At 36.0% G+C, this 14,589-nt stretch overlaps 1 protein-coding gene across 5 annotated transcripts in view; it reads right to left on the minus strand.

The window, feature by feature from the left end:
• cher (filamin A protein cher) overlaps positions 1-14,589 on the minus strand; it is a 627,873-nt gene that overhangs the window by 122,844 nt on the left and 490,440 nt on the right. For all 5 annotated transcript variants that reach the window (XM_081762014.1, XM_081762015.1, XM_081762017.1 and 2 more), the window contains one exon: positions 12,057-12,186. In XM_081762014.1, coding sequence (XP_081618140.1) covers positions 12,057-12,186 — 130 coding nt within the window. The remainder of the gene's footprint in view (positions 1-12,056; positions 12,187-14,589) is intronic.

A 14,589-nucleotide genomic window follows, 5' to 3' on the forward strand; every position in this document is an offset into this window, starting at 1 on the left:
CAAAGTTTCATTTTCGTTTTATCGTTCTTATTTACTGCTCTTTGGACATGAAATTTGTCACAAACATGTCTTTGCCGATTATACACATACTAACATTATAAGAAATACCGGGCGAATTCGTTATCAAATTATATTCCTACAACAACATATTTGTAGATAGTCGACAATAATTTTGGACATGAGTGTACATACTCAAAAGATCGTCCACGACTCTCGGGAAATTTCCAGATCATACTGGTACGAAGAAAGGGAATTACCTGAGGGTATATTTATTTGTAGCTAAATTGTTTGCGTTTTCAACGTTGCAATAAGATGTTCAGATTTGATTCCCGGCGGAGTATGTGTTTCGAAACCCACATAAAACATTAGACCTATGTCTCATATTGCCTCAGTGCTAGGAAAGAGCATGATATTCAAACCCTCTTTATCTTTTTACTTGTCAACAATCGACGGAGTACTTTTTCCTGAAGTGCTAAAAAAAATACCAAGTACTGTCTGAAAGAATCTGATATGATCTTTAGGCAGGTTACTTGTCTAAAGAGAAGTCTTCTTTATTTCGAAAAACAATAGTCCTATAACAAAAGAAAAAAACTATTATTCCTACAGCCTTATTATTGTAGATTTCACGACCTGAATTGAAGTGTAGTCTCTTGTCACAACCGCAAAAGCATATGCTTTCAGCGTTTTACATCAGATGGTTAATGTTAGAACACGTGGAGTCACCAGTAAACGCGTGCTGAAAAAAATTAAGCAAATAAACTAATACAATATTGCCAAACTGACAAACCACAATCACGGTTTCTTCCAGAAAATTGTATCCTTTGGGCGAGGCAAATCAAAATCTGAGGGGCAACACTGGAACTCTATTTGATAACGGACATGTCCTCCACAGGCATGACATGTAGGGGAAGGTGTTGCACTTACGGCCAAAATTTGGCGATCTCTGTAATGCATTTTTTTTTTTTTTTGCAAATTTAAAATTTAGGCACATATTTGGGGTCTCTTGAATACACAAAACTTGAGACCAGTTCAAAATGTTGTTGTTAAGTAAGAATTATTTTTATTTTCGGAAGACCCCTTTTTTGACCGCCTATTATTTGTACCGACGAAAAGGTTGAAATAGGAAGAAATAGGAAAAAATAGGCCATAAATAACGTTTTATTTTTGTTACTAAACAGGTAGTAAAAGAAACAGATCTTTGAGCAAAAGTTATCAAGGGTTATGCTCGTTAATCGCACATTTGTCTGAAAAATGCAATTTTCATTTTTAACCCAAGTTGAAATCGCTGAAAGCAACTGAAAATGAGAGAAGATGGGATTGACGTGCAGTGGATCCAAATTTTGGTTATGGCAGCTTCTTAAGATATCAACTCGTGAATGTCAAGGCCCGTTTAGTCATCTTCTCTTTATTTATTAGTTTTGGTGATGCTCCTTTTATAGTTCTCTTCAGAAGCAAATGAAATGAAATGAAATCTTTGAGTTTTACGTCCCACGGTTATGCCGGTTAGGCTAAAGGAGACAGTGATGATGAATAATGAATGAAATGGTGGAATGAAGAAAGTGGGAGGAAACGGGAGAACCCCGAGAAAACCCACGCACACGGTGTTTGTCCACCACAAAGTTCACTTGGCGGAGGCTGGGATCGAACCCGGGACCCCAAGCACCAGAGGTGAACGCTCTACCACTGAGCCACCGCGTCCCCCCCTCTTCAGAAGCGTTTCATGTTTTTCGTGATAGGCTTTCTCTAGTTTCTTAATCTCTTGTGAGCTTGTCAGAATCCTTGAACTGCCATTCTGTCGCCCCCACCAATTCGTTTTTCGGGGAGGGCCTTGGGATAAGGCCTCAAAACTTCTGGCGTTATCAACAAGAATGTTGATGGACCTCCAGGTATGACGGTGGCTTCCGAGATATGAGGCTCCTGCTGATTTATGCCTATCACTGGTTCTGAATGCTGTTTATCCTTGTTCCTCGAGGATGGTCCTGCTTCATTGTCATCTGCTACTCGTTCACGGGTCTTAGTGTTGTGGTCGTAGGTACAACTGATTTAATGGCCGTGGGTACAGCACTTTGCAATCTTTACTTTACCGCTTGTCGGTAACAAACCCAACGTGGCTTCATCGAAATAAAAATCGGGAATCAATCAATAGAATCACTACCAATAGTTATAAAGAATTGTTGGTAATTTGCGTGCGCTGTAGGGGAGAGAAAAATTACAGTTTGTGTCCACATTTTTTTACTTTGACCTCCCGAAAACATAAAAAAAAAATATATACAGCTATTTACCAGACCAAAATCTCGGAACACGGACAAGTATGGAACTGAAAGGCTTGGACGGAATCTTTTCTGACCAATTCCCGATCTTTCCCAACAACACACGACTTTTAATGAGCACTGGCCGTAGGTACAGCACCATCCCCTATTCGCAATTTAATGTATCTTAGTTTCAGAGGAGGCAAATATTGGACGTATGCTTGGAAGGAACACCGGTAACAATAAGAGAACAATAAACATCAACAAATTACAATAATAACAAGAGATTGAATAACAACTAAATAGCAATATCATTCTGGAAACAAAGGAAATTTGACAACAATGTATAGTCAAAGATATTGCCTGTATAATACAAAAGATTATGAATAAGATCTCATGGATAGGAATTGAAATCCTAGTTATACCCTCGCGTTCTATTGGTTCGTTAAATAACTTGGGCGAGATCACGCTCAACTGACAATGAGATCTTTTTTCCATTATCATTTCCCTATATAACTTTCTAGACTTGTAGGTCCGTTTATAGACTGGTTTCAAACCCTTTAACAAAATCGGATTTATCTTCTTAGAATTTAATAAATTTATTCTCTTACTTTGCAGTACTTATATGAGCAAGCTTAAGGCAGACATAACTGCTTATATAATAATATTCTTGTCTCATGTAAATATTTTGGAATTACACATTCGTTTGATTTTACAAAATACTTTTGCGAAGAGCAGCAAACACCACTCAAACTGATAGAAATTAAAAAAAAAAATAAATCAAGAAGAGTAAAGACAAAAACGCATTAAAGAAAAAGAAGGAAATAGATAGAAATAAAGTGAATCTAAAAATTACTAGATTTTTTTAACAAGAACGAAAAGAGTAAACAAGAAACGAAGGAACCAAACATATGAACCAAATAAAAACTTCAAAACAGAACTTCTTCCCAAAGTAGTACGAAAAGGGGCACATTTTTATATACTACTTGCACAAGTGCCTGGCTTAACATGAGAATAATAGTGTTTGTATCCAATATCTCGAAGAACAGTAGAATAAGTATCGATAAACGCCTTTGACGTTCCCGTTGGAAAAAGAACTGAGTATAATACAATAAGCACAAACAACGCTTTCACAGCATTGCACCTGTCAATACCTGGGCTAGCTGGCATGCTTGTTCTTGACTAAACTTGGGCTCAAGTCATCGGAATTGCATCAATGAACTTAGCGACCCCGAAAACTATCGATTCGACACTAAGCTTGGTCATTTTGGGCATTTTATTTTTCATCCCTTCTCACTCCCATGCCACTGGGGGTAAACTTGGACTTACAAGATATGAGGAGTGTTACTTTTCATTTCAGTGATGGACTAAGGAAGGACTAAGGAAAGCTATAATTCTAAATACAAGTCCATACTTTCATATTACACAAGGATCAGCTGTAGTGGTGTGTAAAAGCATTGTTTTCCATAAACATATCCTGCATTGTGATTTGAACGCCCAGAATGAAATCTCATATTACAAAATACTATGTATGATAAAGAAGACAACATGACTACCCATACAGAAACATTGAAAATAAAGTTTGATTTTAAATTTTTATGAGTTTTTTTTTTCATTTTGTAAAATTTGTAACAAGCATGGAACGTGATAATTAAATAACTGAAATTTGAATATATTTGAAACTTTAGAACGCCAGCATGTACAAATTGAAGACAAATTACTTTTTGTTACAATGTCACAATATCAAATTACGAAATTTAATCTAGACATCTCTACAGTTTTATTAGGATTACCTTAGTGAGCATTTTAAGATTGCAGTATTAAGACATTACGTGATCAAAAGTATCCAGACACCCCCGAAACATACTTTTTCATATTAAGTGCGTTGTCCTGCCACCTACTGCCAGGTACTCATTATCAGCGATCTCAATAGTCATTCGACATCGTGAGAAAGCAGAATGGGGCGTTCCGCGGAACTCACGGACTTCGAACGTGGTCAGGTGATTGGGTGTCACTTGTGTCAGAAGTCTGTACGCGAGATTTTCACACTCCTAAACATCCCTAAGTCCACTGTGTCTGATGTGATAGTGATGTGGAAACGTGAAGAGACATGCACGGCACAGAAGCGTACAGGCCGACCTCGTCTGTTAACTGATAGAGACCGCCGACAGTTGAAGAGGGTCGTAAAGTGTAATAGGGAGAAGTCTATCCAGACCATCACATAGGAATTCCAAACTGCATCAGGATCCACTCCAAATACTATGACAGTTAGGTGTGAGGTGAGAAAACTTGGATTCCATGGTCGAGCGGCTGCTCATAAGCCACACATCACGCAGATAAATGCCAAACGACACCTCGCTTGGTGTAAGGAGCGTAAACATTGGACGATTGAACAGTAGAAATCGTTGCGTGGAGTGACGAATCACGGTACACAATGTGGCGATCCGATGGCAGGGTGGGTATGGCGAGTGCTCGGTGAACGTCATCTGTCAGCGTATGTAGTGCCAACAGTAAAATTCGGAGGTGGTGGTGTTATGGTGTGGTCGTGTTTTTCTTGGAGAGGGCTTGCACCCCTTGTTTTGCGTGGCACTCTCACAGCTCAGGCCTACATTAATGTTTTAAGCACCTTCTTGCTTCCCACTGTTGAAGAGCAATTCGGGGATGGCGATTGCATCTTTCAACACGATCGAGCACCTGTTCATACTGTACGGCCTGTGACGGAGTGGTTACACGACCATAACATCCCTGTAATGGACTGGCCTGCACAGAGTCCTGACTTGAATCCTATAGAACACCTTTGGGATGTTTTGGAACGCCGACTTCGTGCCAGGCTCGCCGACCTACTTCGATACCTCTCCTCAGTTCAGCAGTCCGTGAAGAATGGGCTGCCATTCCCCAAGAAACCTTCCAGCACCTGATTGAAAGTATGCCTCCGAGAGTGGAAGCTGTCATCAAGGCTAAGGGTGGGCCAACACTATATTGAATTCCAGCAGTACCGATGGAGGGCGCCACGAACTTGTAAGTCATTTTCAGCCATGTGTTCAGATACTTTTGATCACATAGCGTATGTACGTATTTACGTCCGTTATTCCAAACGATAAGTCTTGAACGAAACCGAAGTTTTGAATTCTATTTTCTGCAATAGATACACCTAGGACGATTATCTCGACCGTGTTCTTTAATGGAGTCAATCCATTAACGTCTTCACGGGTATCTGGGACTTGGACGGTGGATATCCATATCCAATTCATTCATAAGTATACATCTCGCGTAACGCTAATATGCAAACCTAAAAACATGTAAGAGTTACAAGTTGCATAATCATGTAGGCAAACGTATTTACTACACTTCACTTTCCTTATAAACGCAACCCTATTTACTTATAAATGTAAGTTTCGTGTGATCCTTTTAACTGCCTTTACCCGGATTTAAGTTATTTCATTATTATTATTATTATTGTTATTATTATTTTACAATATGTAACTTATAAAACATTTGGTACAATGATATGATGTGAAGCAAAACGAAAGCACCCAAAACGTTCATGGTCAATGTTTATTCAGCCAAAACCACATGTTGCCTAGGATCGAACGAGAAACCTTACGCTACAAAGTTGACTATTCTACCGCTGTGTCATCTGGTACCCCAATTCAAGATTTAACTTTGTTTCGCGCAAGTTAATGTCCTTTACAACTCCATTACTACAATAGGAACAACATGAGCTATCGTAGCAAGCATGGACACATTCCTCGTAGTCCTAGATGCGATCTTTGGTAGAGACATGTATAGCACATGGTGCTGAAAACGACAAAACAAACAAGCTTTTGTATATCTTCATCGTCATATCAATAAGAACGTGATTTATTTTAGAACATAAGTAATTTCTTTTTCGAAAAAAATTAGGAAAGTAATCATTCTACTTTTGTTCAATTTATTATCATTAAATGTATCAAGTAAACATTGATATATACTTGAAGAAAGTTTGATATTACTTTTCAAGTATTTTGCAATGACACACTGAAAAATAGAACGTCTGAGTTCCAGACTGTGCTATTTTTGAAATACGAAGACTTCAGGCTTAATCAATAAATGGCTCTAGTAGCTATGTAAATACACGTGTAGCGTTGACATGTTAGTCATTTAAATATTTCAACCCAAAAATATATCGTTGATTCAAGGGAAGCTCTCTCGTGAAGCTTCATGTGGCAATGGTTTCCATTTCTCCTTGCGACACGACTGCAACTGAGGCAGAGAATCATGTAAGTGATATAAGGGGAGGGAAACTATCAAAATTGCTTCCTGCTACTTATTTCATCACCTTGTCGCTCATCATAATTTATTTAATGAAAATAATGTCACAAGTATGAAGAACTTAGTATTTCCTAAAGACTTAATTTCTGTATTCGGAAAGTACTAAACTTTAAAATTTAAGAAACATACACGTTTCTAACTCAATAAATTAGAAGTAATCGTCAAATCAGTAGTATAATGATTTACTTTTCGTATAAGAGTATTGTTTCTTCACGTTTTGTTATCACATGATTAGTAAAAGTTTTTTTTTCTTTTTTTAGTCAATTTTAAACTTCATTCACAAAATCTAACATAAACTGTCACGTCCATCAAGTATAAATAGTATTTTATTCATTTGATTAAACAATACCGACGTTAGAGTAAAGTATTAGTTAATTACTTCGATTAATAGTAATATATAATGTATTTTAGGATAAAACATCATCATCCGTAAATGCATGTGATTATTAAACATATATATTAAACTTATGTAACACCTTAATTTTGATAATCTTTTAATTAATTAATTAATATGGTTAACTAACAGATGGACAATTGATTGGATTATTTACAGTTTAACGCCCCTTTCCAGCGCATTATCAACATATGAGACGGTATAAAGTGAAATCCGAGCCATTACTTACGTTTGAATCCGAGGCTAGTACATTCATCGGAAAGTGAAACGTAAGGGGAAACGAGAAACTATTAGAACAGCCCTCGCACTTGCGGTAATGCATATATATTTTACTAATAATTCATTCAAATAGTGGAAAAATAGATGAAACAAAACAATATTATAAGTCCAAAGTATGTTTCAGTTTACTGGAAGAGTACCAATGTGAAGTAAAATTATGATAGAAGATAATCTCTTCAGAAGGGTAACAGTGTAACAGTATTGTTCAGTTTTACTAAGTATTTCTCGGTTCGTTCATTCATATGTGAGAACTGTCATTATCATAATCATCAATTATCATCATCATAATCATAAATGATTTGCCATCAGTAGGAGGTAACTTGCCATAAAATTACAAAATTAAAGTTTCTACTCACTACGATTCCCTCCGAACAACGCCCATTAAAAATAGTATTTGCCTTATCTTGTTTTACTTCCCACTATAAAAGCTATCATGTACCAAAAAAAAAATCCCTCCATGTCCTTGCCATTGATTTTTGTACTTTCGTTCTTAATTCGTCTCTGAAAAAAACAAAGATACTACATTTCGTACGAGTTCAACCGAACTCACGTGGCTAAGCGGTTAGCATACGCGCCTTTGGCACGGGAGACTCGGCTTCGATTCCCGGCGGGAGCCCATGTGGTTCGGATTCCACGTTAATCAGTAGGTCCACGTCTCATATAGCCTCGCTGCTCAAAGGGACGTTAAATTCTAAACCAACTCAACTCAACCGAACTCATCCAATCGGAATAAAGTTCAGCTATATTATAGACCTAGATCTACTGTATACGTATAGGCACGTGAAATATAACCTTGTGCACGGTGTCGCTTCCCGAGTTGCGTCAGTCAAGTTTTGAGTTGTATTTTGAAAACAAAAATCATAAGCCAAACCAACTCAATCGGCATCAAACTTGGCATGATGGTAAAACTTGATTGCCTATATAACTGTGTGTATTGTATTAAACAACCTTTCGGTTCCCCAGTTATAGACGGTAAAATTTTAAATAACATTTTTCCAAAACAAAAAGTTGTACACCGAACTCATTCGTCCAGGGTCAAACTGAAGAGAATGGCAGATTTTGTGCTATACAAGCGTTTTAAATGTTATGATTAGCCTTTGGCTAGCTGGTGGCTTCGCTCCTAGACCACCTCATTTTCTCGGCCTACGGCCTTACGTCTCTTATGTATCAACCGTTGCATCAAAAGTGAATTTCGTGCATTTGCTCTGAACATTTCCTGAATTTGGCCCAACTGGGAGCTTCGCCCCGTAACCCCCGCTTTTGCTTGGCCTACGGCCTCGCTCTTTCTAGACCCACGATTCTACCGATTTTCAAGTTTCGTTTCTTATTTTAGCTACCTAAAAGATAAGATTTTGTATCCCAAGAAAACGCTCATTTAAAGAACATGGGAATTTCTTCATCACCAATTTAGACCCTTAAAAACTAAAAGTATTCACTTTTGGCAGTTTTCTCTGTTGGTTAGTTCCGAAAGCCTACAATCATGTCAAATTTGAACTTCCCACGTTAACCGGAAGTACCCCTTTATTTTATGTCAGTCACAGTCAGATCATGTAGTTTTATAGTTATGGTTAGGATAAGATATGCATCCTTTTGGTTCATAAGTTATGCATAAATCTCTAAATCAACACATTCGGCATAACAAACACGTAATAAATACTGTTTAGAAATTAAAAGTAGTCTTGAGCAGGGAAAAAAAATCAAAAGAGAATAGCTTTTTTTTTTTTTTTTTTTTTTTACGATTATGTGTATTCCACCTGTTCAAAATTACTTCTAACAAGTTTTTCTTTTCCTTACTATTGATGGAACTTCATCGCTGATTTTCTGCTATACGCAGCTAATTCTCTTCTTCATCCCCACATTTGGGAAACCGCTAGTTCTTTTCATCGTTTTTTAATAGCATCCATGCGTCCGTTATGTAGATACTTCACACGAAACATTTTATTGTTTTTATAACTTTTTAACTTTTACTCAAACATTCACAAAATACATTTATCTTCTCGCATTTTTAATAACTCATTTTTTTTTCAGGCATTTCAATTACAAAAAGCATGGAAATCCATGTATTGTAACAGCGATGAAAAAATTTTAAACTAAATGCTGTACTACCTGGTAAAACATACCTTATGAAAACACCAATGGACTCTTCAGGTTTTTACAATCTCTAGTGATTACCTAAGTTTTCAAGTAGTTCAAACTACTCAAAAGTGTTGCTTTCTAAGTTTTGACCAAAAATGAATCCTTATGAGTTCTACTTCAGACTCTTCAGGTTATGTTTATTGAAAATTGCAAATTATCTAAAACTACTCTACGTTCAAATACTTCAACGTAATGTCAAAATGGATGCAATTTAAAGTGGATATATCCACAAAAAACATCGTTAGCAATATTGTCTGGAATATAAGTACGGAGTGGTAGAAAATCAACATAACAACTCATATTCCTGTAATTCTAAGTTTGCAGCTTACTTACTACGAATGGACAGAATTGCACTGTAAACCCAAATTGGACAGTGGAATTATTATATCAGGAAACAGATCATCGTTCGAAGAGCTTTTATTTTTTTATGATTTCCGTTTTAAGGAGGGGATAGAGAGCATTTTCTATATAAATTAAAAATGAAATGTTAGAATTTTTGTCTGCAAATTTTGTTACATGAGTGGACTATAGTCTTATTTAGGTTTTTATCACCTTATCGGCACGAGAGTAAGAAGGAGTGAAAAGTAGGAGTGGGAATAATAAAATATGACCAACATTAGTGTCTAATCCTAGAGTGATGAACCTGTGACCTCCTGGGTCTGTTGTCAAAAACGCTAAATAATATGAATTAAATGATGATCCAGGAGGCTGCACTTTATGAATCTGCTGCCTGCAGGTTCTTCAACTCTGTTACGATTCATAGTTTTCGGAGTCTCTGAAATGAATAGTGACACTTCTGATGTCCTGTAAGTTCAAATGCATCTTCCATCGCCATATGGGTGAGAGTGAAAATGGAAAAGGGAATCGATATTAATGTTCAATCTATGGTTTTCGGAGTCATGGGACAAGCAGTGACGCTTCCGATGCTGTTTTAAGCCCAAGTTCAGTCTCCATGGACACGGGGTGAAGGGTGCAGGTGATATTACGGATTTTTATCACCACACTTCCATTGAAATGCGTATCCTAGGCGGGAAGGTGTTCAAATACTTCCCTGAAACTTATTATTTCTGTGCGAATAACGGGCATTTCAGCTAGTTCTGGCAGAATAGCAATAAATTATGGACATTTTTGCTAAAGTAATGTACTCTTCCTACTGTTACTCTGAACAAATATTTTCGTTAGTATAATCATATTAAATAACTTCATGTCATACATTTTTAAATTGTCATAATTAAATCATAGTAAATTATGTACTACAAGTAAAAGAAGACGAACCGTAAACTAACAAGGAGACTTACGGAAGTGTCACTCACCGATTTGAATGAAACTTTGCATACTTGTAGAACATCGAAAAATAATCGACACGTATTTTTTTTTTATTTCGGCAATGGTACGGGTTTAAGGGTAGAAACCACCTTTTGAACGGTAGAGGTGGTCTCCATGCATTGACAGAAAACAATCATTTAATGTAAAAGAAAGCATACTGCCAAGGGAGTTTAGAACAGATGATGCAGAATCTGACGTCAAAATTACCAAATTCAAAATGGCGGATCCAATATGGTGATTACAATTAGAAAAAAATCTTCTGGTTTGAGGTGCTCTGTAGTTAGGCAAGAACAATTATAGTTGGCAGAGGTTACAGCGAGAAGGTTGCTGTCCGATTTGAAATCCCTTTCTGAACGTATTTTAACGGGATACTTGAGTAAAGTGTGTCTCCACGTCTTTCACTATTAGGGGTGCTATTTAAAGTGAGTCCTCTCGTCTCTCACTATCCGGGGTGCTTATTAAAAGTGAGTCCCCTCGTCTTTCACTGTAGTCCAAAACAATCTCTCTAAACCAGAAAATGTCCTTGTCAAAGCATCAAATTAGAGAAAGTTAACAAGTCTTGTGAGATCATGGTTTGAAGAGGTTTTTCTCTCAGCATCTAATCCCAGCATCATTTTCCCGCAAATTAGCAAATGTGTATTTAATTCCAATCAATGTCCTTTTTTCTAGAAGGTATTGATAAAATTTGAAACCTCGAACATGCAAATACACTGAAGTGATATTTCTTCAGTCAAAAGACAGAGTTTCAAACATACAGTTTGCAAAATTGTATAAATCATAAAATATACTAATTTTGAACCGCAGCTGTTACGAGAAGCATCTGAAGATCAAGATGCGACCAAGAGATAATTTTCAGTTCTATAGCAACGAGGACGAGAAGATATCCAGACTATTCGTAGTTTCGCCTCATCTTGTCTTGTCTCGGTACCATATCTAATACTTACACTTGGTTAAAATTGTTTTGTTATTTGATAGCTGTAAATTATTTTAAGGAAACGCGTATTATCGAATTTTAAAGAAATATAATTGCAGAACAGATTTTTCACTTATCTGGGACGAAACTTCACATAAAACCAAGAAAATAACAAAACCGTACCATGTTTATTTATATAACTTTTGCTAAGAATTGAAACAAAAATGAGCACTATTATTATTATTATTTTACAGAAAAATGAGTTTATTTCTTTTTTGTTGTCGAATTGTTTGAAATTTTTGTATATTTTTTAGTCATATATATATATATATATATATATATATATATATATATATATCCTGAGTTTGAACAAATACATACAAAGTTGTTTCCATCAGGAAAAAAGCTACAAAAAATTCAAAGTAATCAGAGAAAAGTAAACTCTTACCTGTAACGTGACCGCCTGTGGTGGGCAGAGGAATGTTACTAAGCTCGACAGGTCTATATTGGCTGCTTCCTCTTGGAGCCTGCCGTGTTTCCTTTGCCACTGACTGCTTTACGTACTCTTCTTCTCCAGCCTGAGAAAGAAACATACATTATTTTCAGATTTACTTCCCTACAAACAAACCCTTTTATTTTACAAAATACATTATGTCCTCTATTAGACGCTTACGATCAATGGAGTCAGAGAGATACAGCAATTTCTCATATGAGAAACATGGCTATTAACATGTCCCAGCAAGGGCTTAGTTTCTGAGAACTGTTTTAAAATTTGGACGTTTGATTTTGAAACTTTCATATCCTTAAAACTGTTGCATGTATCGAAGTCAAACGAGTAGCGAAGGGAGCAAATCATATTCAAAGAATATATTAAAAAGAATCTAATGTTAAGGAAATATTTTAATAGCATTTCTTAAGCAAGGTAGAGAATCCCGTAAGCCCGCAAGCTGCCAATAGGAAGACTTAGATCATCAAGTAAATATGACAGCATAAACTCCGAATCCCTTCGAGTATTGCAGAAGAAACATTTTCTTTTTAATGTTATAGAATGACCATGTCTCGTGAACCTGTTCTAAGTGCCAAACATTGATTTCAACACATACAACGCAAGTTATATTATGAGAAACATTCGACGCGTTTCAAGTTCAATGTAACATATGTGCGTTGGGTTGCATATGTTTAGGTTCTACTGCAGGTTTGATTACTTGCATCAAATGACGTTTCCGTCCATTTGTATATCCGAAATCTTTGCCTTGAGAGTTTCTCTGTCTCGTCTATTATTTTTACTTCAGTGATTGGTGCCGGTGTCACAACATTCGATCCTGATATTCAAAAAAAGGAAACGAAAGAAAAAACAAAAAAGAAATATTCATCTGCGAAGAACATATTCTATTACCCAGATGCTGTCCACCAGAAACGTGAAAAAGTATATATTCCAATAGTGGCCTTGATTCTATCTTGGAAACTCCTTTGAATATTGTTTCTTTAAAAAAAAAAAAAAAAAAAAAAAAAAGAGGAGAGGAGAGGAAAGGAAAATAAGTTATATCAGAAAACGATTCTATTTCCAAAGTCTAAAAATAGCCATCTTCCTTCAGACAGCAAAACTTTAAATTTTGATGTTTCTGAGCAATTTTCCAACTGTTTCTCTGTAGTACGCAAGGAATATCCAACTTTTTCTGGAGACCTATCCTTATACAAAGACTCATCTAACTGATTTCTTTCCCAATCAATTCTTTGATTATGTTTTGTTACTTTCCCGTTCATCTGACATCAATACGTATGCAGTTTGAGAGAGATGATATTTTCAAAATCAAGCACTCCAATTTTCAAACGCTTCTAGCTTGGAGACGAAACTTTGCTGTACTATGTTGATACATGTTTTTGTCTATTTTTTGTTTTCATGAAAAATCATCTATCATTTTAATCTTTTGATCAGATTGTGTATATAATTCAAGTCTTATACTGCAGATTTGTCTATAAGTACCCTAAATAAGCTCTCTTAAGATAATAATTTCGGAAAATTGATCTTTTTCTTCAATAAAAAGTGCTGCTCAAAATTTCATGATTTTCTTGCTTTATCCACATTGTAGTGTTAAACTAACACATTTTCTTGCTGTTAGACAATTACAGAGAATGTAAATATGAATGAATGATGAAATAATTATGAAAAAAGTTATGGTACAACGCGAAGAATAATCAGAAAGAATTCACATTCATAGCGTGATATAAAATTGAAATAGTATCTCACTCTTTACAATCAAAAGAGAAAATATCTAAATACTATAAATAATTATCTGTTTTACTGTGATAAAGAGGTCATGCAATCAAAAAGAAAATTATAAAAATAAGTTGCATAACGTTTCAGGCGTATATTTAATTAGCTATTGTCAATAGTTTTGATAACCCGAGCTGGATGGAACCATGGCTATCATGAATCATAAGAACAAGTGTAAAACGTATAATCGTAAGAAAAAAGTATTCAATTTGATTTCTTTTCTGTCCAAGATTGATTACTAATTGCTATTATTATTTTTTATTATTTTTATTTTATTATTTATTATTTTTTTTCTGTCCAAGACTGATCTATAACTTAAAGAGGTACTTTCTACGTTTCTATTATGCCCAGTGTATTGATTTATAGCTTCATGCATAACTTAAGGAAAAGAGCCTCCACACCAAGGGCGCCGATCCTGGGGGAAGCGGGGGTCCGGGCCCCCCAAAGCTCATGTGGGCGCCGTATTGTATTTATGAATATACAATATTTGACATAATTTGAATGCAATTTGTCTTAAAATTCTCATATACTGTATATACCTTCTGCATCTGAATGCCCCCCCCCCCAAAAAAAAAAATACAGAGAAATCGGCGCCCTTGCTCCACACCATATTATTTCATACGCTTGTATGGTAGGTCAAGGCCAACCACCATGGCAAGTTTGATTCGTATTAAATGAGTTCGGTGTGTGACATTTTGCTTTACCC

Source organism: Thermobia domestica, chromosome 6 (assembly GCF_964235325.1).
Source record: "Thermobia domestica chromosome 6, izTheDome1.hap1.1, whole genome shotgun sequence".
In the NCBI taxonomy this organism is placed as follows: Eukaryota; Metazoa; Arthropoda; class Insecta; order Zygentoma; family Lepismatidae; genus Thermobia; species Thermobia domestica.